At 46.5% G+C, this 27,706-nt stretch overlaps 1 protein-coding gene across 1 annotated transcript in view; it reads left to right on the top strand.

Annotated features, from left to right (window-relative positions):
- The window catches only part of PLXNA4 (plexin A4), an 820,970-nt gene that overhangs the window by 592,268 nt on the left and 200,996 nt on the right, over positions 1 to 27,706 (top strand). The window contains exons 6-8 of the mRNA XM_084809045.1: positions 6,708 to 6,861; positions 9,254 to 9,353; positions 13,820 to 13,934. Coding sequence (XP_084665171.1) covers positions 6,708 to 6,861; positions 9,254 to 9,353; positions 13,820 to 13,934 — 369 coding nt within the window. The remainder of the gene's footprint in view (positions 1 to 6,707; positions 6,862 to 9,253; positions 9,354 to 13,819; positions 13,935 to 27,706) is intronic.

A 27,706-nucleotide genomic window follows, 5' to 3' on the forward strand; every position in this document is an offset into this window, starting at 1 on the left:
AAATTTGGAAGTAATTGCAGGCATCGGAGAATGTGAAGTAAACTAGTGCACAGATTCTGCCCCACACCTAAATTCTCAGTTGGCCCACCACCTACACCCCCCAAAAAAACTTACATGAAGCCGTTTCATGAGCTGCTTCCCTCATCATCACTGATGGTGCCTCAAGGAGGAGGAGGAAGAGGAGGAGGAAGAGGTGGAGGACCTCGCAGCATCCCTCTTCATATTCATACTGGCAATGGCAAGTGAACATCACAGGACATCATCACGCAGTCAGGCCGCGTGAAAACAACCAATCAGAAAGGGCCCACATAACGTGGTGACAGCTCCCAAGATGCACCTTGATATTGCTTCTGCACAAACACTTAATACAAACAAGATTTCATACCGAAGGAGAGCTCTCGTCCGAGCTCACATGGACAGATTGGTTTCTTTCTGAGTCAATAATGAAATGAATTCACTCAGGGTAAGTTTGCCCATCACTAGGCAGTGTGAGAGGTGTGGACCAGATCTGTTCATGTCAGCATTCAAGTAACTCAGGCCCTAGGGATGGCTTCCATGGTTAAATGTCACCCCATGGGGGAGAAACTCTTTGCAAGCAGAAAATCAGGAAGACACATATATTTTAGTGAAGTTCCATCCCACCCTTGGTGTGCTGTTTTTTTTTTAATGTTTAAGGTGCTCCCCCCCCCCCCCGCCAAAGGGAAGAAAGGATTCATATCTGCAATTTGGAGTGTTACATTCCAGGGATAGCTTTACTATATGATTTTGTTCATAGCGTCAACTGGCTCTGAGAGCTGATCTCCAGAGGGAGAAGACAGAAGTGGTAACATTTATACATCTGTTCCATAGCATTTCTTCATCAATCTGCAATTTAAAACACGTACTCATACACACGTGCATGCATGCACACACACACACACATTATTTTTCATTGTATTTTTCCCGGAGATGTGAAGACCTGGAAAACCCTGGGGGAAAAAACAGAAAAATCAGGAAAACAGCATTTTTCCCAGTTTTCCCAAACAACCCTGGGACACCCCCCCCCCCAATTGAAGGGGGATTTCAAGCCTTTATTTCTTTATTTTTTATGCATTTTTTCACACTTTACCCTAAAATACACTTCTTTCTATGTATTTAACCTAAATTACTCATATTGTACACATTTCAGTATGTTTTTGAGCCAGGACTTGCATTGCAAAATTCAGAGAAGTGCAAGAACCAAAGAATAACTGGGTTCTGATCTGCATATTAGTCTGGGAAGTTGGGAATCAGGTTGGTTTGCTTAAATGTGGACTGAACGAGATCCTTGAGTATCCTTACCTATAAGTAGCAGAAAGACACATCAGGGAGAGAGCTATGCTAAATGTCTCTTTCTGCCTCTGTCTCTTTGTCTCTCTCTGAAGTGTCCCTTCAAAATACTCATGTTTTGGTCTGCTTTTTACATGGAGAAGCCCTCGACATCCTGACACCCCACCATGCAGTCTGAAGTGATGCTATCCAGATTTCTACTGCCCCATTTTGCATAAGGCCCTAATCGGCTCTAATTCTTCCTTCCTCTTCGCCTTCTCTCCAGTTACCTGCCTTTTGCTAAAACACCCAAGATCAAAATCTTCCTCCTCTGCCACAAGCTATTTATGTGACATTTCCCTGCTCCCCATCTCATTTCTGATGGGCAGCTCCACCTCTCAGATTTTCCTCTGCATTCTACCACTCCGCACTGCTCTGCCTACTCCCAAGTAGGGATGTATGGACTGTGTAAAATCTGCTCCGTCTGTGTTTCACAGATTGTCAGGTGCCTTTTGTTCCATCGTCCGCTCACAGATGGGTGTGATTTTTTTTTCATAATGCAGAAAAAATATGCAAATAATTACATAAGAGGGTTTGTAAGAATGTACACAACTTACCTTCCTATGTAACATTTAGCATATTGTCCCCCATTCAATTTTTCCTCAGCAGAAATTTGTGTATTTTCCTACAAATAAATATGCATACATGTTGGGAAAGTACAATAAAAAAAATTCCAAAAGTCCACAGACTCCACATGGCCTGAGAGGGTCACTCAGCAGCAGATTCCCCAGGTTGGATTCTTGGAAATCCAAACTTATTTTAGTCCATCTCAAATTTCTCCAGCATCCCTACTCCCAAGCTACCTGGTAAGGGATGTTTTGTTATTTACTATGCCAGCATCCCAGGCAAAAAAGTCTGTGGCTTCCCACAGGGTAATGCGGCAAAGCAAGGGAGCCCAAGGGCCGGCTTTGCCTGTTAAATGGAAAGCAGTTTTAGGTTTTCCCATCATGAGGTGATTCCCACCACGGAGTCTGTGCAGAACACATGGTGTCAATGGGTCATTTGGATGAATTGCTCTGTAAGATGGCCAAGGTGATCAACACAAACCTCTTTCTCCAAGAGCTGCTTCGATTAAGGGTGTTTATTCAAAGTTTTAAAATAGAGCTGTGCATGAATGGCCTCTTGAAATTCTCCTCCCTGTTTGTGGGCAGAGAGGTTGGAAGGGCCGTTTCACCACATTTTTCCAGGGGGAGGACATTCTCCAACAGTTTCTCAGAGGTGGAGTTCAGCATTATCAGTGGCAGCTGCATAGCTTCTTTCTGTCTTTTCTTTCAATGAGAACAACTCCATTGGCAGCCTGGCCACCATTTCGCATCCTCCTCAAGGCCCTGGGCCTAGTGCCATTCCTGGGCACAGTGGGGGTGTGAAAGAGTAGCCAGCACAACAACGGACAACTATTCAGAGAGCATTCTGCAAAGTAGTCTTCCTTTTCTGGGTTGGGGAGAGGTTGTTGAGAATTTAAAAAAAAAAAAAAATACACACACCCGCTCAGGAAAATATGCTCTGAGAAATTTTGGCTCTGATTTGTTTAAAAAAGAAATGACCAGATTTACAACAGAAATGGCTTCCTTTCCAAGCGCACTTTCTGCACTCAGGAAATGGTGACCTGGGGGCTCAGTATAGTCGGCTGCGCCTTTTCATCTAACCTCCACTAGTAACTCCCGAATTCCGAGGATCTACCTATTTATGCATTTCCGCTATTTTCTCCTGTGTTCACCTTGAAACAAAGGCAAAGGGATCCCTAATGCCTCCCTCCCCAGTGTGAACAAAAGAAGGTTTGGCAATGCTGTACTCTGTTTATGCCCCTTGGCACATACATAAATGCTTCTTACTTATGAATGCCCATGCCTTATGCACCATACTCTGAGGGCCAAAGTATCCATGCATTTAGCAGTTGCATGACTGGAGTTTTTAAATAAGTAAATTGCAGACTAGGAAGGAGAGAACCAGATAAGCTCGTCGATAGGGATGTTGTGAGCACCCAACAGCGGGGTGGTGTCTGATGGACTCCCCCCTCCTCCGCCCCCCTGGAAGCCACTCGCCAAGCCACAGACTGCTCGTGGATGTGTGTGCTGCTGAGTGTCGTGTGGTCCGGAAGCGCCCCACAGCCTCCCACTCCTCACTGCAAGCCGCCATTTTTACAGAATAACAGGGCTTTCTAATTTCCATATATGTAATGTTGCACAAAATGGCAGCCCTACAGGGCCATTTCCACAACATTAGAGGTACAAAAGGCCCCTTTACACCTCTAATGTTGCAGAGATGGCCCTGTATGGCCGCCATTTTGGACAACATTAAATATACAGAAATTATGAAGCCCTGATCTTCCGTAAAAATGGCGGCTCACAGCAAGAAGTGAGCTGCTGTGGGGTGCTCCCAGACCACTCCCCGAGCTGTCCAGGGCTTGCGTGGCCTGGCGAGCAGGGGCAGGCAGCAGCGGTGACTTGGCAACTGTCTGTCCATCCCTACTCACCAAAATTCTCCAAACTTCACTTTGAAGCTCAGTTCAGCTTACCCCCACTTCTGTCTGTGACCTGTTTGTTGTTGTTGTTGTTGTTGTCCTTTTGAACTGGAGAAGTGTGCATTTCAGTGGGAAAATTGTGCATTTCTATATGCAGAAGTGCACAATTTCTCTTACCTCTTCTATAAGTAAGAATGGCATGCCCCTCCCCTCCACATGCAACTGAAAATTATTACCTTTTGTGCCTACATCAGTAAAAGTTCCAAAAAATGCGCCCTACTTTTGCATGGAGGAAAATGTCCATGCTGAAGTTGGGGGAGGGGAATTCAGATCAGCACTACTTAGAATCCCCAACTTGAGTGAGGGTAATTTATTATTTATTTATTTATTTATTAAATTTATTAATCGCCCATCTGACTGGTCACCCAGCCACTCTGGGCGATGTACAACCCACCATAAACAATTTTAAACAATAAAATTTTACCATAATTTTTTTTTAAAAAAAATACCCTAACCCACCCCAAATGCCTGCCACGTTTTTTTACCCCCAAATTACCACGTTTTTAATGCACGACGGAAGCTCATTAAAGAGGGGGCATGACGGAGTTCCCTAGGGAGGGAGTTCCACAGAGTGGGGGCCACCACAGAGAAGGCCCTCTCCCTTGTCCCCACCAGTCTAGCTGTCCTGGCTGATGGGACAGAGAGAAGGCCATCCGAGGCTGATCTTGTTAAGCGGCCTGTCTGGTGTTGCTGGAGGCGCTCCTTAAGATAGGCTGGGCCGGAACCATATAGGGTTTTAAAGGTCAAAACCAACACCTTGAATTTGGCCCGGAAAACAACTGGTAACCAGTGCAACTCCTTCAGCACTGGAGTGATGTGATCTCGCCGGTGGCTGCCTTTAATCAGGCGAGCCGCCGCGTTCTGTACCAGCTGCAGTTTCCGAACCGTCTTCAAGGGTAACCCCATGTAGAGCGCATTACAGTAGTCTAAACGAGAGGAGACCAGGGCATGTACTACCGATGGGAGCAGATGGTCGGGAAGGTAGGGGCGCAGCCGCCGTATCAGATGGAGTTGATACAGCGCTGTCCGGCTCACAGCTGACACCTGAGCCTCCATGGACAGCTGGGAGTCCAAAATGACCCCCAGGCTGCGGACCTGGTCTTTCAAGGGTAGCTGTACCCCATTCAACACCAGGTCAACATCCCCCAGCCTCCTCTTGTCTCCCACCAAAAGTACCTCGGTCTTGTCAGGGTTGAGCTTCAGCTTATTCCTCCCCATCCAGCCACTCACCGTCTCCAGACATTTGGACAGGGATTCTACGGCCAACCTTGGTGAAGATTTGAATGAGAGGTAGAGCTGAGTGTCATCCGCATATTGATGACACTGCACCCCAAACCTCCTGATGATAGCCCCCAGTGGCTTCACATAGATGTTAAATAGCATCGGGGAGAGGATGGAACCCTGTGGCACCCCACAAGTAAGTGGCCATGGGTCCGAAACCTCCTCTCCCAATGCTACCCTCTGGTACCTGCCAGAGAGGAAGGACTGGAACCACCGCAATACAATGTTTCCAATGCCCAACCCCTCCAGGCGGTCCAGGAGGATACCGTGGTCAACGGTATCAAAAGCCGCTGAGAGGTCGAGGAGAACAAGGAAGGAGCATTCACCCCTATCCAGAGCCCTCCTCATATCATCCACCAAGGCGACCAAGGCCGTAAGCTCAAAGGGGAGCTGTGCCCTCCTGAAATTGGGGCTACTCTTATTTGAGCAGGAGTGCTCGGATTTTTGACCGCTCCTGCTGCAGCAAATCGCCCCATCCTGAGCCATATCCAACTGTCTACTACCTCACCTTCCACTTTTGTATTGCTTCTGCAACTCTGTTTGAGTTTCCACAATCCCACCGACCCCCTGCAGGATCCCACACAAGCAGAAACATGACCATATCTGGCTGCTCTGTTTTGGACTAAGATATGGCTTCTGTTGCTCCTTGAACATCTCCTCAAAATCAACATCCTTTTGGTCATGTTTTGGGTCTCCTTCATATGAGAAATGGTAGTCCAAGTACAGACATAGCAATTCATGGGTTTGTTAGGCAGTGATTTGCATCTGCAACCCATATAATACCTCTGGGTTAGGCAGAAGGTAGAGCTCCAGATGTTTTGGCCTTCAATTCCCAGAAGCCCCTGCCAGCATGGCCAATGGTCAGGAATGCTGGGAGTTGAAATCCAAAACATCTGGAGCTCTACTTTCTGCCCACCCCGATGTACACAATGCATTTGCACAAACAGCCACTTGCGGGGTCCCCTAAGGAAAACATGATGTAAGCCATGCTGCTAGAGGAAGCAAATATTTTTCCCCATTTAATTTATCTTATTTTTTAATGTGGCTGACCCACATCCATAACTAGACTCCTTTATACACAGGACCTTGTTGGTGACAGAGAGCTCCCTCTGCTGGTGGTGCTAGGAGAGGAGGCGTAGAGAGTTAGACTGGAGCATTACAGTTTCTCTGTTGTCCACAGAGTACCTCTTGTGAGTAACTAGTCACTTTCCTCGGAAACCTACTCGTACTGGCGAGCCTCGAGTCTTCGTGGCATATTCCAAAGACTGCCCACATTGCATGAACGAGGCAGAGCACTCCACCCCACGCCCCCCCCAGGTGAACCTCCCCAGCACGGCACCATTTTAGCAGCAACAGCTGGAGTCCTTGCATTGCCATGCGCCACTTCGGGTTTACATCTGCATTTCCTTCCCTCTGCCCCGATTGCTGCTTTCTGTCGAAGGAGGCCTCTATCCAACAAGAGGCATTTGCTCTGATCCCTCCAGTGTAGGTCTCCCCCGCTTGCCGTGCCTCTGCCATCATACCTCTCTGCTTCTACTCTTTCCCATTTCTCCTGCAGCTGGTTTTGAAGACTTACAATGTGCCCGAGCTGTCGGATGGTGTCAATTGCACCTTTGGGGACTTGTCAGAAATGGACGGCGTGGTGATGGGAAACCAAATTACATGCCAATCGCCAGCTGCCAAGGAAGTGCCAAAGATCATCACTGAGAATGGTGAGTCCCAAAGCTGAAGCTCATTTACTCCCATAGCCAGGGCACTCCTAAGTTGGTGTTGAGGGCAAAGGATTTACAGGGGTCTTGAGAGCAGCAGATTATGGGGAAGTGGTGGTCTTCCTTGGGCATTTGTGGTGCATAGCTCATCATATGGCAAAACCCAGTAGAAACAGCTACAGCATAAGAAATATTAAGGACCCATTCTTTTACAGGCTTAGCGAGGGCCATCCAAAGCTAGCCGTCATAAGGGCTGCAATCCTATGCATGGTTAGACAGACAGAAATCCTACAACTCCCAGCATTCCTCAGCCAGTCTAAACATGCATAGGATTTCACCCCAAAAAATTTAAAACTGGGGGTGGGCAAAGCTATGGAAGGGAGGAACATGATCAGTATTGGAAATGGGGTACCTGGTAATGGGAAGTTTAACTCCCCCCCACACACACACACACATACTTCATGGTCCCAAAGAAATTCCCCTCCCCCCCCACTTTGGACTGGAGAGATTTCAGTGCAACTGGTTCCAAGTGGAAGGGGTTAACTCCCCCTGCCCAAGAATCACAGACCCAATCCTGATTGGGCCCCTCATAGGCACCATTTTGAAAAGAAAAAGCAAACACACTAATTGCAAGAATGCATTTTTAACAACCCATCAAGTTTAGCTCTGTGATGAGTCTCCAGGGCAAATAAGTCCTACATTTGTAGGCCGGTTATCAAGAATGTTTCTCTGTGAAGTCAGGAAGGTGCTCTTAGAGATCGTTATAAGACACAGAAGAGGAGGAAGTTTCTTAGATGTGCTGAGTCCAAGTAGAAAATCTCTTCCTTTTGCCCCACTTTGAACATCAGGGCAAACAGCTATGAATTGTGCTCTCACTGATCTCTTTAGCCCTTAAGTCTCCAGCAAGAGGGTGACTGCTACTATTAAATAGAAAGCATTTAACTGAGCTGTCGAAGTCATCAGTGGCAGATGGGCAGCAGAGGTGCACGTTACTGGCAAAATGTATGCAGGAATGCGTGAGTGTATGTGCACGCGTGAACGTACGATGATGAGCTGTCAAAATCCCTTTGGCATGATTGATTAATGACTCTCTCAGGTGTGGAAGAAAACTACAGAGGGGGAGGAGGGCAAACAGGTCAAAGTTTTGCATTAAACATGGGTACCTTCCTTTGGAAATCCTTGCAATTACTGCCTCCAACCAGCAGCCCTGCCTGTTGGGCAGGAAACGGAGAGAGAGAGAGAATAATGTTGTAGCCTATTCCTACTGGAATGGGGTGGTGGAATAAAGAACAGGAAAAGGGAGGCTCTAAGTCAACAAGGCTTGCAGGGCGGTTGGGCAAATCCATTGGACTTTCTATAACATTCACTTTTTTTCAAGCGCAAGTTCATTTCATCCCATTTCCACATCAGTTTGTGTATTTTTTAACAGGTCTGATGAAAATTCATATGCATTTCTGTGTGCATTTTCATGGGACAAAAATTTGCATGCACTTCCCCAGGGTTGTTGTTGTGAGGATAAAATGGAGAGGAGGAGGATAACGTAAGCCGCCTTGGGTTCCTTGCAAGAGGAATAAAGGCGGGGTATAAATGCAATAATAAATAAATAATTAAATAAAAAATGTACTCATTTTTCCAAGCAATCTTCCCTATTATATGTCTATTTATATGCTATTTTCACCTAATGTACAATTTTTGTGTTTTCTCATATTTATGTATTTTTACACAGTTTTCCCTAATGTCTGTCATTTTTGTTTTTGTTTTTGTTTTGTTTTGTTTTTAATGAGAGAGCTGCATTATTCCAGTTTGCACATTAGTTGAGGAAATGCAGATTCGGTCTGGTCATATTAAAATGTGAACTTAACAAATGTCTCCCCTATCTCTAAAAGGGGAGATTGGAGAAGAGAAATGGGCCACGGAGTCTCATTAGAGATTGGGTAGGCAATCTTTTTGGGTCATGGACAAATTTGGCAATTTGTCCTGGGCACCACCACAAAATGGCTCCCATGGGGAATGTGGCAAAGTACAAGTATACTGCCCAAAAAGCTAAGTACAAAGCAGAGGTGGAGGTCCAACACACTAAACATCTCCTTTGGACCCATAGTTTCCAGCCTCAACATAAAGCAATTTCATAGCAATCCCAGCTGCTGGTAAGAAAATGTGTTCATTACGAATAAAAGTGGGACTGTATTTTGAGTGCAGATGCAAAGGCTTCTGTGCCAGACACACAAGGAAAATCTTCTTGTGAATGTACAATGAATATTCTTCCTCTTCTGTAATGCTAGGGGGAAAAGCAGTCTTTCTCTCCCATAAGCTGAAGCCCTCCTAGTCAGTTTCATTGGTTGACTCCAACTTTCCAGTGACTCATGGAATGACCATCCTTTATTTTCCCTTCTAGGAGATCACCACATTGTCCAACTTCAGCTCAAATCCAAGGAAACAGGCATGACCTTTGCCAGCACCAGTTTTGTCTTCTACAACTGCAGCGTCCACAACTCGTAAGTCCATGTTCCCCTTCTAAAGGAGTAGGCAACCTGGTGCTCTCCAGATTCCTTGGACTACAATTTCCATAATCCCTGACAGTTGGCCACACTATTGGGGCTTATAGGAGTTGTGCAAACATCTGGAAAACACCAGATTGCCCATCTCTGCCCTACTGCGCGTGGCTGTCTCATTCTGAGGGTACTTCTGTCTCATGCTGTGAACCACAACAAGTATGTCCTTATTGACCAGTCAGATGACCCTAAGAAGCCCATCACTGTCTTCTCTGGTGGCTTTCTGAGGCCTAAGCCATTGACTGGTGCCTGAGGTTCCTTTTTATAAGCTGAGATGCTGAAGGTTGAACCTGGGACCTTCCGCAAGCAGACTACATGTTCTTCTCCTGAACTGTTGCCCCTTCCTGAAAAAGGTGAACATTAGGGGACTTTTGAATTCATTCATGCCTAAGTATGTTTCTTTACTCTCAGGTAGGCGTGTACAGATTCCCCACCGTCTGTTCCGGTGGGGAATCCGTGGGGGGGGGAGGCGATCCGTTCCTCCCCCCCCCAGAATCCTCCAGAACGGTTCTGCTCTGCTCAGATTCCGGGGGGAGAACTGGCTTGGGGGTGCTTACCTTCCCTCCTGCAAGCCAGAGCCATTCGCCTCCTCCTTGTCCCTGCCGATTGCCTTTAAAAAAAATAGGGATGGCAGAGAATTCCGCCATGGATCTTGGTGAAGCCGAATGCCAGTGCATTCGGCTCCCTGAACTCCGTGGCGGAACGGCCTGCCCCCCCCGCCCCCCGCAGTTCCCCCCCAGGATGAGACTTACCTGGGGCGGATCTTCCGGTTGGCGGCGGCTCCGGTGGCTCCAGCAGCGGCGGCGGTGGTGGCTGTGGCGGCTGGTCTTCCAACTGGCTGCCGCTGCCATCGTTTCCAGTCCTGTAAAAGAAAAAAAAAAGAAAAAAAGACGTGAAAAGATGGCTAGGTTTTTTTAAAAAAAACACGACGTGATAGGCTATGTAAATCTTTACATAGCCTATCATGGCTGGGTGGGTTTTAAAAAAAAAAGTACGCAAATGGCGGCAGCTATGGCTGCCGCCATGTGCGTTCCTTATTTTTCGCCGTCTTAGTCTACGTAAATATTTACGTAGACTATGACAGCAAAAATAAAGGAGAACGCAAATAGCATAGCGGGCGCTATTTGCATCCCTTTTTGATTCCCCGTTTTAGCCTACATAAAGATTTATGCAAATAGCACCCGCTACGCTATTTGCATTCCCCTTTATTTTCGCCGTCATAGTCTACGTAAATATTTATGTAGATTTAGATGGCAAAAAATAAGGAACGCAAATGGTGGCAGCCGTAGCCGCCAATTCCATACGCTGTTGTTGTTTTTTCCTCAGAGCCCTCCGCAGCCAGAAATCTGGCTGCGGACGGCTCTGGGCTGGGCTGGGCCTGGCCGGCTGCTCCGCGGAGCTGCTGCAGAGCACAGCTGGCCATTGAGGATTCCGGGGGGAGGAACGGATCGCCTCCCCCCCCATCGAGGATTCTGGGGGGAGGGATGGAACCCCTCCCCCCCACCATCAACATAATCCACAAAAGGTAAGTCCCTTTCGTACATCCCTAAAAAAAAATGTCTTTAAAAAATTGGCTATTGGGAGGATGTGCCCATAGACTTATACACAAAATAGGGCGATGAATCTTGCGTATAAGCCTATGGACACATATGCAAGATTCATGACTCTATTTGCATATCAGTCTATGGGCACATCCTCCCGATCGCCATTTAAAAAAATAACATTTTTTTAAAGGAAATCAGCAGGGACAGGGAGGAGGCGAACGGCTCTGGCTGGAAGAAGCAGCCGAGTGCCGTTCCGCCTCCAGTCCTCCTGGAGCAGATGTAAGTGGTCCCAATCTGCTGTGGATTCTTGAGTCCAGATTCCAAAGAATCCGGCCTCATTTGAATCCGCAGCAGATTTCTCTGACATCCCTACTCTCAGGTTAGTAAATAGATGTGGCACCTACTTAAAGCAAACCCTGCTGAGTTTGAAGCAGAAAGTGCATGGGAGGGACTGTAGCTCAGTGGCAGGGCAGCTGCTTTGCATGTAGAAGCTCTCCGGTTCAATCCTTTGCATCTCCAGGTAGGGCTAGGAAGGCAGCCAATAGTGAGGGATCATGGGAGTTGTAGGCCAAAGCATCTGGAGAGCCACAAGTTGCCCACCCATGTCCGAGGGTGCGCCTGTTGCATATTTAGAGGCAGCATAAACCCTTTCCTGCGTTCCCTGCTCCAAACACAGGCGAGTTTTCACCAGCCATCCTTGCCATGTGAATCACAATCCGAGATGCATCAAGAAGACAGCTGTGCTTCATTCTGGCAATCCATAAGCCATGCCAAACCCTATTCCATGTTTCCACTGCGTTGACAAACAGCAGCGCAGGTGGAAGCGAGGAGGAGCACACACACAGCTCTGGCAACCCAGATACGCTGGCATTCAAATATTTATGGTGTCTTTTGCTTTCTGACTTGACAAACTACAACACACTATCCATTTTTAATGTGATTTATCAGAGCAGGCGCTTGTTATCAATTTAAAGAACAGTGGAGTCTAAGAGGGATTAAAGTAGAGAGAGATTTCCCGAGAAGGGAGGGAGTTGAAGTGTGCCTGGGTTTGCATCAGGAATAGCAATGGGATAGAAATAACTCAAGGAGCTCCAAAGCCTTTTTGTTTTTTTAATGTGTGTACGCCGTTGGTGGGAATAGGACATTGTTTCTGATGTATATAGGCTGAAATCTGAGTCAGAGCGGGTGTTTATTGACAGGACAGTGGGTGGGGCATGAGGAGCTGTCACGGGAGAGAGACCGTGAACACTGGAGTCTGCCTCTGTCTTCTGAGCCCACATGCTCCCAAGCATTCCATGTGGACTAGTACCTTGAAACTTGACGTTCTACATTTTGCTGCATTTTCACTTGATTGTCTATTTCAGGGGTGCGGAACCTCAGGCACAGGAGCCTAACCCAGCCCAGCTTCTAATCTGGGCTCCCACTGAGGGCCAAGGCCACTTTCCCCAACCACCCATCATTTGGTAGTTTCCAGGCATTTGCGCAGTTTTTCCCCCCATTCTAAAAGGTAGCTTAAAGTTCTTAATGGGATTAAAAGCTTTAAGCTAAAATATGCTCGTATTTTGGCCCCACCGCTTTTGCCTCCAGCCCCTCCCCCACCACTGGAATGCCCCCCACCCTGAGAGTTTCTCCAAAATAGAATTCAGCCCACGGGGTGAGAGGTTTATCATCCTTGATCCTTTCTATGAAAGGTTTCTGAGGCCAGAGGGAATAGCTATGATATGTGAGACCATTAGTTGCCTCCTTTGGGGAGGAAGTTATTATATGGATAAATTTTATATTGGAAAGCTCTTTAACCCATGGACAGTGTAAATGGTAAGGATGTGTGAACCCACCCAGCTCGGGTTCTCTGGGTGCCTGCTGCAGCACTGCCCCCGCTTAATCCACCCTCAGACCTGTGATCAAGCCCCCATGAGCTTGGCGAGTCACCCAGAATCACCCTGGGGCCGCCTCATGAGTGCCCACCATTTTGCAACCTTTTTTAATGAAAAGGGGAGCTTCATTTTTTTTTTACAAAAAAGGGAGCCAGGGAAGCTTCATATGTGCAATATTAGAGGCATGATGCCTCTAATATTGTGCATATGAAGTTTTCTCGGCTCCAAACTGCACATATTTAAATATGTGCAGTTTTATGCTCCCTTTTTTCTGTAAAAAATAAGGGGGCCAAAATGGTGGGTGCTCGCCGGATGGGTCAGGGTGAGTCTGGGATGGCCTGAGTGGGGGTGAGTGAGGGCAGGGGTTCAGTGGGCACAGTCTGGGGATTGCGGGCAAGAGGGGGGGTGACAGAATCTTGGACCCAGTTGGACATCCCCGACATCCCTAGTAAATGTAACTTTCGCAGCCTTTTAGTTGCTAAAAGACTGATATTACGATACCGGAAGAATAAAAGCTCACCACCACCTAATGCAATGGACTGAAGACGTAACACTATTAGCAACATTTGAAAGAGCGGTATATAGGCATCACTTGCAAATGGACTTATATTTGGATATCTGGTCTGCTTTTACTGAAATTTATGTGTAACCTATTCTTTTTCTCCTTTTTTTTCCTCCCTAGAATATTGTAATATTTGAAATTGAGGACTTTAGAGTATGTTGTTATATTTTCAGTTTTCTGGATTTGTTATGTTTTTTGTTCGTTTGTTTTGTTTTGTTAAAAATCATAATTAAAAAATGTTTTAAAAATAATTAAATAATTGCAGCATTCACTTCTTACCAGTTTTTTCCTTTTGTGTTGGGGATTTTCTCTGTGCTTTGACATTAAGAGAGGGAGGGAGGGAGGGAGGGAGGGAGGGAGGGAGGGAGGGAGAGAGAAAACTTTGAATGTTCAGTCTCTCAATTTTCCCCTCTTCTTTTTTCTTTTCAGGTGCCTGTCCTGTGTGGAGAGCCCCTATCGGTGTCACTGGTGTAAATATCGGCACCTTTGCACTCATGAACCCCTTCGTTGCCACTTTGTGGAAGGACGAGTCAAGCTGCCAGAGGTAGGAAGGAAGGCCTTATTTCAAGGGGTGGTTTCTAGGGGCGTCCTTCTAAAGGGATCACAGAACATTAATTATTTTATTACTTTAAGAAATTCCTTACCTCCGCTCCTCCTCATTATAAAATAATCCCTAAATGGGGTACAAGCAAGAAAGCAAAGTAAAATAGTACCATACAGAAAGGGTGGGGGATGAAAGGGGAATGAGGGAAGGACTTCAGGAGAGCTTATTAAAAACTAGGGCAGCACAAACAAGTAACACTCGCATTCATCCAGATTCTCCAAACATCAGCTTGCTGCTCGTCTTTCCTCAATTTCAGCTCACAGTTGCGATCTCTGTTCATTTTCCGCAAATGAAAAAGTGTGCAAAATGACATGATCGAATGTGGAAGCTGCACAAAAAAACTCACATTTGCACAAATGTTACCCATAGAGCATGAAATGGCACATCTTATAAAAATGTGTGCATTCTTTGAAAGTATGCAGATGTATGAGAATTTGCGAACATCTTCAGAGAATGTGTTCTCCTGATTGTGCTGTATGTCAGGATTGTGAACAGGCCATGCTCACGTGTTTTGTGAGTGCAAATGAAATTCTTGTTGTTGTTGTTGTTGTTCAGTCGTTCAGTCGTGTCCGACTCTTCGTGACCCCATGGTACATATGTATTAAAAACAGTTTCTAGTCTCTATGCGGATAGCTTGCAATAAGGAAACTCTTTCAGCATTGGGTTGTGTGGCATGAAAGCAATTCCCTCCCCTCCAGTTCTCTTCAGAATTCTTCTTGGTGAGTATTCTCCAAATATCCCCTTGATTTGTGAATACTTGGTAAATATTTGATCTTCAGCATCTGCATTTGCAACAGCAGATGGCATATGAAAGTATCCAAGTTGGGGGATGCGCAATAGCAGTCAGTACTCCACAGTATGTGTAACTCAACTACCAATAATATGATATGGCCCCCATTACTTTGCCCTCTCAAAATAATTTAAGCAATCAAACTGAAAACTCTGGAATAACTAATCCTGAAATCAGATTGTGTCACTGGCATCCAAATTGGGGGAAAATGATGAAAAGATTAATCAAACTTTGAATTTATGCAGGATTTTGTTTCAGCTCTGGTTTCACAAGACGTGTATCAGGAAACTGGTACTGAGTGCCATAAGATCAGATTAGTCCATTTTCACTCATTACTCTGATTAAAATCCAAATTGCCAGAGCTCACAAATAGAAATAGCCCAGACTTTGGAAAGCCATGTTTGTGTCTTGTTAAAAATCCTCAGCTTGGCAATAAAGCAAGAATATTATTTATGCTTCTGGCGTTGAACTCAATCAAACCAGGCTGACAATATGGAGGGATGATTTGTGACAGGAATACTTCACCTTGACGTATAATTTCCCATTACGGTTGCTCTTGAAAATGGACCGGGCTGGTTTAAAACAACAACAACAACATTCGGCAACTCCTTGTTTTGTTCGAGGAACTGTGGTTATTTATAGTGAGTTGGAAAAAAAGGATGTTGCTCAGATAGATAAAGGAAGTACCATGCTAGGGGCATTACGTTTCCTAAGGAGTGTAAAGTTTACACTTTAAAGAAGAAGTGCAATAGGCTGTTACAGTGATAAGACCATGTAACCTTTTTGCATAGCTTTGGATTTGTAATGCACCAATAAGCATAATGAAAGGTATGCATTCTTATTAGCTGTTGTTCAGTGCTTGAACTATGGATGAAAGGGTTGGGAGAACTTCATGAAATCCGCAGTACCTACCTGCTGACTTGCCCAGTTCTTCTAACCAAGTAATGACCCCTCCAAGGCCTTCTAAGAAAAAGCAGCTGAGGAAGCAGTCACAAAAGCTACACGGACTGCCCACTGCCCCCCACCCCATGGTTACCTGTAAGTCAAGCACTTCCCAGAATAGAATCATAGAATAGTAGGGTTGGAAGGGGCCTACAAGGACATCAAGTCCAACCCCCTGCTCAATGCAGGAATCCAAGTCAGAGCATCCCTGACAGATGGCTGTCCAGCCTCGTCTTGAATGCCTCCAGTGCGGGAGAGCTCACCGCCTCCCTAGGGAATGGGTTCCATTGTCGTATTGCTCTAACAGTCAGGATGTTTTTCCTGATGTTCAGCCGGAATCTGGCCTCCTGTAACTTGAGCCCATCATTCATTCCTTGTCCTGCATTCTGGATTGATCGAGAAGAGATCCTGGCCTTCCTCTCTGGGACAACCTTTCAACTACTGCGCTATCATATCTCCCCTCAGTCTTCTCTTCTCAAGGCTCAACATGCCCAGTTCTTTCAGTCTCTCCTCATTGGGCTTTGTTTCCAGTCCCCTGATCATCTGTGTTGCCCTCCTCTGAACCCTCTCCAGCTTGTCTGCATCCGCCTTAAACTGTGGTGCTCAGAACTGGACACAGTACTCCAGATGAGGCCTAACCAGTACTGAGTAGAGAAGAACTAGTACTTCCCGGGATTTGGAAGCTATGCTTCTATTAATGCAGCCCAAAATAGCGCTTGCCTTTTTTGCAGCCACGTCATATCGTTAGCTCATATTCAGCCTGTGATAGGGATGTACGAAAGTCCCTTACCTTTCACGAAACTTGATTTGCGGTGGGGGGGAGGCGCTCCATCCTTCCCCCTGAAATTCTGGCCAGGGGGGAGGCGCCCTGTCCCTCCCCCCTGAAATTCTGGCCGGGTGGGAGGCGCCCCATCCCTCCCGCCGCGAATCCTTGCCGGCCGGGACGCAAATGGCGGCGGCCGTAGCCGCCTCCATTTGCGTCCCTGCAGTCAACTGTGATAGGCTACGTAAATGTTTACGTAGCCTATCACGGCTGAGTGGAAAAAACACACACACCACGCGTACGCAAATGGTGGTGCCCATGGGCGCTGCCATTTGCGTTCCTTATTTTGGCATGTGTAGTCTACATAAACATTTACGTAGACTACGGCGAAAATAAGGGGAACGCAAATAGCGTCATGGCGCCATGGGCGCCGCCATTTGCGTACGTGCGGGTTTTTTTCCCCAACTCAGCCGTGATAGGCTACGTAAACATTTACATAGCCTATCACGGTATTTTTTAAAAATCTAGCTGTGATAGGCTACATAAATGTTTACGTAGCCTATCACTTTTTTGTTTTTTGTTTTTTTTACTGGAAATGGCAGTAGTGGCAGCCGGTCGGAAGACCGGCCGCCGCAGCCGCCACCGCTGCCGAACCACCGCCGAACCGCCTCCGGAGCCGCCACTGCCAGGTACATTCGCACAAGGTAAGTCCCGTCCCGGGGGGGCGGGGGGGGCGAATGCGCTGGCGTTCGGCCTCCCCGAGATTCGTGGCAAAATTATCTGACATCCCTAGCCTGTGATCTACAACAACTCCAAGATCCGTCTTGCTTGTTGAGCCACGTAACCCCCATCTTGTAAGTGTGCCTTTGGTTTCTTTTTCCAAGATCTATCAAGATCACTTTACATGTTGTTTCTGTCTTCCAAAGTATTAGCTATCCTGCCCAGTTTTGTGTCATCTGCAAATCTGATCAGCATTCCCTGCACCTCCTCCTCCAAGTCATTCATAAAAATGTTGAAGAGCACTGGGCCCAGGACTGAGCCCTGCGGTACCCCACTCGTTACCTCTCCCCAGTTGGAGAAGATCCCATTGATAACCACTCTTTGAGCCTGATTCTGTAGCCAACTGTGGATCCACCGAATCGTTGTTTCATCTAGCCCACTTTGAGCTTGTTTGCTATCAGGATATCATGGGGCATTTTGTTGAAAGCTTTGCTGAAGTCAAGGTATATGATGTCTACAGCATTCCCATGGTCTACAAGGGAGGTTACTAGGGATGTCGGAGAATTTCTCCACGAATCCCCGGGAGGCCGAATGCCAACGCATTCAGCCCCCCAAAATTGGTGGAGAAACGGTCTGCCCCCCCGCCCCCCCCCGGGATGGGACTTACCTTCAGTGAATGTCCCTGGCGGTGGCAGTGGCTCCGACCGGCTGCTGCCACCGCCATTTCCAAGTAAAAAACAAAACAAAAAAACAAACGTGATAGGCTACGTAAAGATTTACGTAGCCTATCACGGCTAGATTTTCAAAAAACACCGTGATAGGCTACGTAAATCTTTACATAGCCTATCACGGCTGACTTTGGGGGAAAAAAGGGCGTACGCAAATGGCGGTGCCCATGGGCGCCGCCATTGGCATTCCTTATTTTGGCACAGGTAGTCTACATAAATATTTATATAGACTACGGCGAAAATAAGGGCAATGCTATAAGAGCATAAGGGGTATTTTCGTTGCCCTTATTTTCGCCATAGTCTACGTAAATATTTACGTAGACTACCCGTGCCAAAATGAGGAACGCAAATGGCGGCGCCCAAGGGCACCGCCATTTGCATACGCGCTTTTTTTCCCCTCAAAGTCAGTCGTGATAGGCTACGTAAAGATTTACGTGGCCTATCACGGCTGACTGCAGGCCAGGGACACAAACGGTGGCAGCTATGGCCGCCGCCATTTGCGTCCTGGCAGGAGAAGAAGGTTAGAGATGACCTGAAAATAAAAAAAGCACACATATAGGAGCACACATATGCGCTCCCCCCCAGCCAGAATTTTGGCGGGGAGGGATGAGGCGCCTCCCCCCCGGCCAGAATTTCAGGGGGAGGGACAGAGCACCTCCCCCCCACTGCGAAGCAAGCTTCGGGATCAGGTAAGTGACTTTCGTCCATCCCTAGAGGTTACTTGATCAAAAAATGAGATCAGATTTGTCTGGCAGGACTTGTTTTTGACAAATCCATGTTGGCTTCAAGTAATCACAGCATTGTTTTCAAGGTGCTTCCAGATGGATTGCTTTATGATCTGCTCTAGAATTTTCCCAGGGATTGATGTCAGACTGACTGGTCTGCAGTTCCCAGGTTCCTCCTTTTTGAAGACAGGGACAACACTAGCCCTCCTCCAATCATCTGGGACTTCACCTGTCCTCCATGATTTCTCAAAGGGAATAGACAGTGGTTCTGAGAGTTCTTCTGCCAGTTCCTTTATTACTCTAGGGTGCAGTTCATCTGGCCCTGGAGATGTGAACTCATTCGAAGTAATGAGGTGTTCCTTGACCATATGCCTATCGATCTCAAGCTGCAATCCTGCCCCTTCAGCCTGTACTTTGCCTATGCCAGGGGGGTCATAGACCCTCTTTTGGGAGAAGACTGAGTCAAAGTAGGAATTGAGCACTTCTGCCTTTTCTTTGTCATCTGTTATCATTTTGCCATCCTTATTTAATAGCTGAACCACCATTTCTTCCCTCTGTCTTTTCCTATGCACGTAGCTGAAGAAAGCCTTTTGGTTGCTTTTAGCCTCCCTCACTAACGTCAGCTCATTCTCAGCTTTAGCCTTCCTGACACCATCCCTGCAATTCTGTGCTACCTGCCTGTACTCTTCCTTTGTCGCTAGGCCTTCTTTCCACTTCTTATATGTGCCCTTTTTTGTTTTCAGGTAATCTCTTAGCTTTTTGTGAAGCCACATTGGCTTCTTCTGTTGTCTTCCACCTTTTTTTCTTGTTGGAATTGTTTGTAATTCTGCCTTGAGAATTTCCTTTTTAAAAAACTCCCACCCATCTTGGACTCCTTTTCTTGTTAGAGTTGCTTGCCATGGGACGTGTTTGAAACCCATGTTCGACAACTTGCGAATATTTTCAGCAGGCATGTGCTCATGCTCACACGCACTTTTGAAGCTCTGAATGAGGCATGCTTGCATATTTTGCAAGCAAAAACGGAATTCTTATACATCCTGTAGTGAGTTTGTAGGTGAGCAACTAAGGCAGACTTCACAGCATTCCTACATGCTGTTGGTACCAAGCTAGAGACCTGTGTAGTTTGGCCTAGCCAACAGCTTCATAGGTAATTAAGTAGGCCTTTCATGTGGATCAGCAATTATAGCTTTCACCTTGGAACTGTTCTGGCCAACTGTATTAGCTCATCCTGAGATGATATAGGTTTTGGTTCCCACAGGAAGAAGAGCCCCCCACCCCACCCCTGGGATGGGCAGAGGTAGCCTGTCAGCTCCTGAATTCAGCTGAGAGAAACCTATTAAATCCAACCCACAGTCTTTGTCCTTTGGTCTCGCTCCATGGGGGGAAAGCATGGTACCAGCCTGGAGAAACAACTTCCCATCTGTCTTGGGGGCCCAGACGGCTACGACAGCCGCCATTTGCGTCCCTGCAGGGCTGCCTAGCGGCCGGATGTCCAGCTGCAGGCGGCTGGAGCCGGCTGGCGGCTCCACAGCTTGGCCACAGAGTGGATCCAGCTGGGCAGGATTCCGGGGGGAGGGACGGAGCGCCTCCCCCCCACTGTGGATTGCCCGGCGCGGAGCCAGGTAGGTGTTTCGTACATCCCTATGCTCAGTGAGCAGCCTGCACTCACCCTAGTGGCCTTGTTGAGCTCTATGGTTGCCATTTTTTAAATATGCACATTTGTGCAAAATGTGCAAAATGTGCATTTTTGCAAAGGCACACATTAGTATGTGTGCAAAAATTTGCATTTTTTGGAAAATGAGCATTTTTGCGCATATGCAAATATGCACATTCACAAAAACTGTATTTTCACATATGCAAATATGCACATTTGCAAAATGCGCATTTTTATGTGTGTGCAAATATGTGCATTTTTGTGATCACCATTTTATTTCTCAAAAAATGGCGACCGTGAAGCTCGATGAGGCCGCTGGGGTGAGGGCAAACCATTCACTGAGCACAGGCAGGGGCTCAAGGGTGCAGGCAGGAGCAGGCCCACTGGATTCCTGGATGGAATCGGATGCCCGCTCCATCCCTAGATGGGAGAGAGACCTACCAGGGATGCAGGAGCATAGGAAGCCACCTTATACTGCGTCAGTAAAATGGCTGGGGGGTGGGGTAATCTCACTTCTTGCCAAGGACTCTGTTGCCCCAGGGGTCCTCCGTGAGGGATGGACATCCCCTCCTGCAGCCATTTTTTTTAATGGGCAAGGCAGGTATTGCCCCTATCATGTAAGTGAATGGAGAAATCACTGCCTTCACTCATACAGAGAAAAAAGAGCCTGACAGATGACTCAGCATGTCCTAGTGGGGACAGTGGCGCCCACGGGCATTAGGAACATAGGAAGCTGCCTTCTGCTGAGTCAGTCCCTTGATCAGTGCTGAGATCATACTGCCAATATCATACAACCCCTATACAAATTCATGGTGTGGCCACACTTGGAATACGGTGTCCAGTTCTGGGCACCACACCTAAAAGAGTTTATTGTAGAGCTGGAAAAAGTGCAGAAAAGGGCAACTAAAGTGATCGAGGGGCTGTAACATCTCCCCTATGAGGGAAGGTTACAACAGCTGGGCTTGTTTAGCTTGGAAAAAAGGAAGGTAAGGGGAGACGTGATAGAGGTCTATAAAATTATGCATGGTGAAGAGAATGTGGATAAGGAGACATTTCCCCCCCCCCCCAAATACTAGAACCCGGGATCATCCTATGAAGCTGATTAGTGGGAGATTCAGGACAGATTTAGGAAGTATTTCTTCACAAGGAAGTATTTCTTCACACAGCACATGGTCAAACTATGTAATTTGCTACCACAGATTGTAGGGACGGCCACCCATTGGGATGTCTTTAAAAGGGGGGTGGACAAATTCCTGGAGGGAAAGGCTTTCAACAGCTACTGGTATTGATGGTTATGTGCTACCTCCAGTACCAGAGGCAGTGAGCCTAAGTACACCAGTTGCTGGGGAACATGGGTGGGAGGGTGCTGTTGCGCTCATGTCCTGCTTGTGGGTTCCTGGTCAACAGCTGGTTGGCCACTGTATGAACAGAATGCTGGACTAGATGGACCCTTGGTCTGGTCCAGTAGGGCTCTTCTTATGTTCTTCTTATCAGTGGATGCTGGTGGCTCTGATTTTGGTGGGGCTGTGAATCTATTCTGGGTTTCATTCAGAACCAGCAGAACTTTAAAAGAACCATACAAGGTGCTGAACCTATTTTGGGGATAGGGTTCAGCACCTTGGAAAGCTCATTCAGAGTTCTGGTTGGTTCTGACTGAAACCAAGAATGAATGCAGAGCCCCACTGAAATCGGAGCCACTAGCCTCCACTGTCCTTCATCCATCCAGCTAAGGATGGCAGAGAATTCCGCCACAGACCCCAATGAGGACCTCCAGAGTCCGTGGCGGAATGGCACAATTCACCTCCGCCACCATCCAGGATCCTCCTCCCTGGATCCTCCTTGCAGCGATTGTGCGGAGCCGCCAGCCAGCTCCATAGCGCCAGCAATACGGCCGTCGTTGCCGTGCCGTATTGCTGGCTGACGGCTCACTCCAGATGCAAATGGCATCCACTACACCATTTGTGGCTGCAAAGCTCTTAGATTAAGCTAAATGCAGCCATAAATGGCTGCATTCAGCTTAAACTAAGGGCTTTACGGCTGCAAATGGCGTGTGCTATGCCATTTGTGTCTGTGGTTTTTCAAGTGATAGGCTAGCCTCCCCCCCCCGTGGAACCCCCCCGGAACAAAAGGTAGGGGTTCTGCACATCCCTACATCCAGCCCGGTATTGTCAACACTGACTTTGCAGTGGTTCTCTGGGTTTTCAGGCAGGATTCTTTCCTAGCTATTACTGGAGCTCCCTGGGATTGAACCCGGGACCTGCTGCATGCATAGTTCTACCCATGAGCTACTGCCTCTCTCTCACTGCTGCTTCCAAAGATCCATCACTGCCCCCCGCCACTCCAGTGTTGCTGGCGTCTATTGCTGGTTTGAATTGATGGCATAAAGGATTAAGTCTCTTTCTGTGTGCATGTGTTTCTTTTGCTGTGTGAGATGAGCAGTATCTTGTTCAGGGCCTTGAAAAGGATTTTGGCTTTGTGCAGGAAGGAATGAAGCTGGGTGGTTCAAGGGGGTGGGGAAGAGGAGGGGGGCAGAGGGAAGGCTGTAAGAAGAGAATAAAAGCTTGGAATGTAAAAAGAGCAACTCCAGATAACAAATCTGTTAGGTCCTGGGCTTAAAAGCTACTTAATCATCTAATTACGTTGAAGGGGTTTTTCATCTCTCCACGCTTAGCTGTTTTCAGGTGGCTGTGCATTTTTCCCCCTCAAAGAAGCATATAAAGGGGGTTTCATTTGCCACCAAAGGAGAAGGAAAGGAAAGGGGGAAAGAGGAGAGAAAGAAGAAAAAAGAAAAAAGAACTTGCATGCTACAAGTATTTTATGCCAACTCATTCATGCTTCAGGCCGCATAAAAGAAAGACAGCTTCAAATATTAATTCATCGCAAGTTTTGGCAGATCCCACACTCTGTATTTCCTGGAAACAGCTGCTGCATGTTAGCGGGCCATTGAGAGCCCCTTCAGGTTCAAATGTGCTGATTTTCTTTGTCTCGTCCCTCCCTGAAAGCTTCCACTTCAGAAGTCAGATCTGTCAGCCCACTGGGGCTGCAAGAAGCACATGCTCTCGAGATGGAGAAATTAGGAATCGGAACAGGTGCAGGCAGAGCTGAGGAGGGGGCCCAGCCTGACCCAGGGCCTGCCCTGGCACTAGCAGTACTGAAGAGCAGCCTATACATTGAACGATTAACCAACAAAATCAATACACATGGGAGCTGAAGTCCATGTCCCAGCAGAATTGCAACCAGAGTTGGATGGAGTTGGTGCTGGTGTCTAGGGTAGGCATGGTCGGGCACCTGCCAAGGGCCCACACCTGAGCAGAGCCCACTGACAAGAGCTCCCCTGGATTTGTTCCTCCTTCTTACCATTGCAACCTGCTTGTTCGCTTGCTCTGGTCCAGACCACAGTGGTGGTGAGAAGGAGGAGCAGGAGATGCCACTTGGTCACTGGCTCTCTGCCTGTCAAGCAAGCAAGTGGGAGCAGTGATGAGAAGAGGAGTGAGAGACAACAGCAGTCAGAAGAGGGGACTCATTGAGGGTGTCTTGTCCAAGGTCCCTCAAAAGCCTGGAGCCAGCACTGGATGAAGCACTGGGGTAGATCCACAGGAAGGTTAATCCAAAGGGTGCAAGCCAGGAGACCGGGTGCATGAACTCTTGCACAAGCTAGCTGAGGAATTAAGAATGGGGGACTCAACCCAATAGGTACCATGCTGACACCAAGGGATGGCATTAACACTTGGGTGTGCATTCCACGGCACATCTGATTTATGCCCGCTGTTCCTAAAGAGCAAGTATGTCTGAGTGTCAGACTAGGTATGATACTGGAGAACCATTAGCAGAATTGGAGCTGTGGTTCTGGGGAAACACCTATGTGTTGTTGTTGTTGTTGTTGTTGTTTTCCTAATTCAATTCCTCCCTGAAGTTGCTCTATATGTTTCCCCCTGCAAAGCAAATGGCAACTTTGGGGAAGGGGCAAGCTTTCTAGGAAGGAAGGGTTAATCCACTCCTCCCACCTCCAGAGCTTTCATGTCAAATTCCAGCTTTCTTGGGCTGGAAGGAGAGAGAGAATGAGTGGATAGCTCAGGCTTTTGTGCAGAGACACCTCTCACTGGCACTAAAAATAAACAAAGAAAATAAAACCAGTTTTATGGAACAGAATCCCTGACAGCACCCTTAACTAGGATGGAGCATCTCGGAGCCTCCAGTGGGCCCAATACTCAATTATTCTGTTGTTATCTCCAGACATTTACACTTTCCATAAATCCCCCTGGCAGACTTCTCTTCGTCAGTTACCTTTTAAGGTTATGGGCATTTTCTTTCTCTATTATTACTTCTGCTGTGGCAATAAATATATATGTTATCCATCAAGCTAATGGTGTCATAAAGTTTTAGGAAATGCAGATAAAATATATGGGGCATTAAAGGATTCTTTGACCGGTTGGATTGGAGTCTCTCCTGAGCTGGTTTGCTTACCCATGGGAATGGTGTAACTTTGGAGGCAGGGGAAGCATAGCAATGGCTGGTGAAAAAGATACAAAGAATTTACAGGGCCCAGTATCTGTGTATCATTGGCCTGATTCCACTTTATGACCTAGTAAGATCTCTTTAGTTTCCTCCCCTTCCCTCCCCTCTCCATGGTGTAAAATATAAATATAATGTTATGACTATGGGAATTAGTAGTGCAATAATGTAAATACAATGCAAGCTGTAAATCAACTGCCATGTGCAATGAATGGGATGCTTATTACTGCCTTCGCTTTGCTCGGTACACTAGTTTGTTGCTGTTCATGTTTCTTTATTTAAAACAAACAAACATAGAGTCTATGTTAGGAATATATGAGAATTTCATTTCTGTTCACAAATCTTATTGGAAAAATGAACATTTTCCCCCAAATGCACATTTTCCCCCAAATGAGCATTTTTCATCCTATTCCTCTATGGGAGAAAGTGGCATTTGGGTGCATTCTTTTTTTTAAAAAAAAACAACAACATTTTCCCCATTAGAAATGTGTATTTTTCCTAGGGATGGGTGGACTCACTGTAGTCTGTGGCCCCCACTGGCCATCTGCTCTTGCTCGCCATGTGTGGCAAGTTGGCAGGTGGTCTGCAAGAACCCAGCAAGTGGTGCAGGCTGCCTGATCCCTTGCTGAGCCACCATTTTGCACAAAAATGGTGGCTCAGCCTTTTTTGTAAAGGGCAATTTTACACAAATGGTGGCCATAAAGCAGCCATTTGTGCAAGATTAGACACATCAATGGTCATTTACGCCTGTAATCTTGCATAAATGGTCACTTTATGGCTGCCATTTGCATAAAATTGGCATTTATGAAAAAGGCGAAGCCGCCATTTTGCAGGTTGCTTGACCTGGCACATACCATGTTGGCACCCATGTCCTGCGACATCCCTAATTTTTCCCATCTGAATGAAATGGCAAAAAACTGCAATTGAACAAGGGAAACAAAGCAAGTCAGGCTTCAAGTTGATGTTCAGAGAATCTCAGCAATCGCTTGTTCTCCCATCCCTAGCCTATGTGTCTAAAATTGTCATTATTATTTATCAATATACATGATGTTTTACAGTAGGAGCACTGGGCGGGGGGCTGGGGGGTATCTTCCCCAAGGAACTTACAACCTAATGTTGATGGTGGAAGAGAGAACTGAGGGGAGGGCAGTGGTGGGAGTGCCAAAGAGAGAAAATATAAGAGAAATAAATCCATTGCAGCAGCAATATGTTTAGTGTGACATAGGGGTGGGGGAGAAATCCATTCATTCCACATTTTAATGTGAACCTAGCTAATTTCCAATGGAGGCTGGTGCCTCTAATGTCAGAGCTGAGGTGAATTTGCTCCAGGTTTCAGTCAGAACCCGTGAGAATTCTAAAAGAGCTATCCAAGGTGCTTCCTGAAACCCAGAGTGGATTTACCCCCCACTGACATTGGAGCCACCAGCCTCCACTGCTAATTTTGTACTGTCAAACCACTATGTGAACCAAAATACAATTATCCTTTGCAATATGCACACAGAAATGTGCATGCTAGAGAAAATAAGGTCCAAATATGCATGCTATTGGGAAAACTGCTTGACAAAAATCTGTATATTAGGGAAACATGCCTACCAAGCATGGGTGTATTAGGAGAAATGTGCACAAAAATGCTTTTGAATTTTCATGCACATTTTTAAAAGAAAGAATTCTCAAAGTTCAGGGTGAACTAAACTTAAGACAGGAAAAAAGAGAAATGGAGAGAAACTGAAATCGACCCGTTACTCCACCCCAAGTGTAACATCTAATTTGGCCCTTATTCTGCCACTGGAGGCACCTAAAATGGTGAAAATATTTAAGATCACACGCAAGTTGTATCGAATACGCATATGCCCATTCAACTGGTTGCAGCTCTCCTTTCTCTTGGGCCCAGTGGCAGTACGTGTGGGGCGAGGGTCTCCTTCTTCGACGTTACGGATTCCAAATTCTGGCACATCCAGAGACTCAAACTCGGGGTGCAGAAAGTGTGAACCTCTCCTCTCAGCTCAGTTGTCTCCCTCTCTCTCTGAAAAATTGCCTTTTTAAATTTCAATTAGGAAGTACATTAGGTCAATCAGATAAAGACACACGTCGCGAGGAGGATTTCGCCTTTTTATGGCCCTCGCCTTTTCAATTATCTATAATGAACTTCCTAACACAGCCTCAAGCCTTTTTATATGCTAACAAACCCTTTATTGGGGCTGCTGCAATTGCCTCCTGTTAATGAATTCGAAAGAAATATGTTTAGAAAAGTTATGGCACTGGTGTTGGAGGGTGGGGAAGAAAAGCCAGATTGCCAAATGCCATAGGGGAAAATCCCATGGCATGGGGTGCTCTGTGGTCCTCTCCTTCTCCTACTGCCCTGCTTTTCTTCCCTCCTCTGGTCTTGTAGCTTGTCCCTGTCTTCTGGCCCTGTGTTATCCACTGGGGTCATCCTGAGGTTCCTTTCCCCCCAAATGTTTGTGTGTGTCTGTGTCTGTGTCTGTGTGCGTGCGTGAATTTAGAATTTATTATTCTAAATAAATATACTAGGAAAGAATTCCTTCCACTGTGTTTTTCTAATACATTTACACTGCAGTTCTAGGCATGTCTACTCGGAAGTAATCCCCATTGAGTTCATTGGGGCTTACTCCCAGGTAAAGGGGTATAGGATTGCAGCCTTAATCTATTATTCTTTTTCTCTCTTTCAATTAGTGCTGTGGGGTTTCCAGGAAAAAAAAAAATCGAAGTGAAACATTTTCTAATGCAAATGAACTTAATTTGCATAGGGTAATTTGCATAGGAAAATTTTCAGTTTGTATCAGAAAATTTTCCAATGGAAAGTAGGTTCATTTGCATAGTGTCATTTGTCTAAATAAAACATCAGTTTGCACTGGAAAAT

The sequence above is a fragment of the Heloderma suspectum genome, chromosome 7 (assembly GCF_057233095.1).
Source record: "Heloderma suspectum isolate Gila_16-S chromosome 7, 16-S_ref, whole genome shotgun sequence".
NCBI classification, from domain to species: Eukaryota; Metazoa; Chordata; class Lepidosauria; order Squamata; family Helodermatidae; genus Heloderma; species Heloderma suspectum.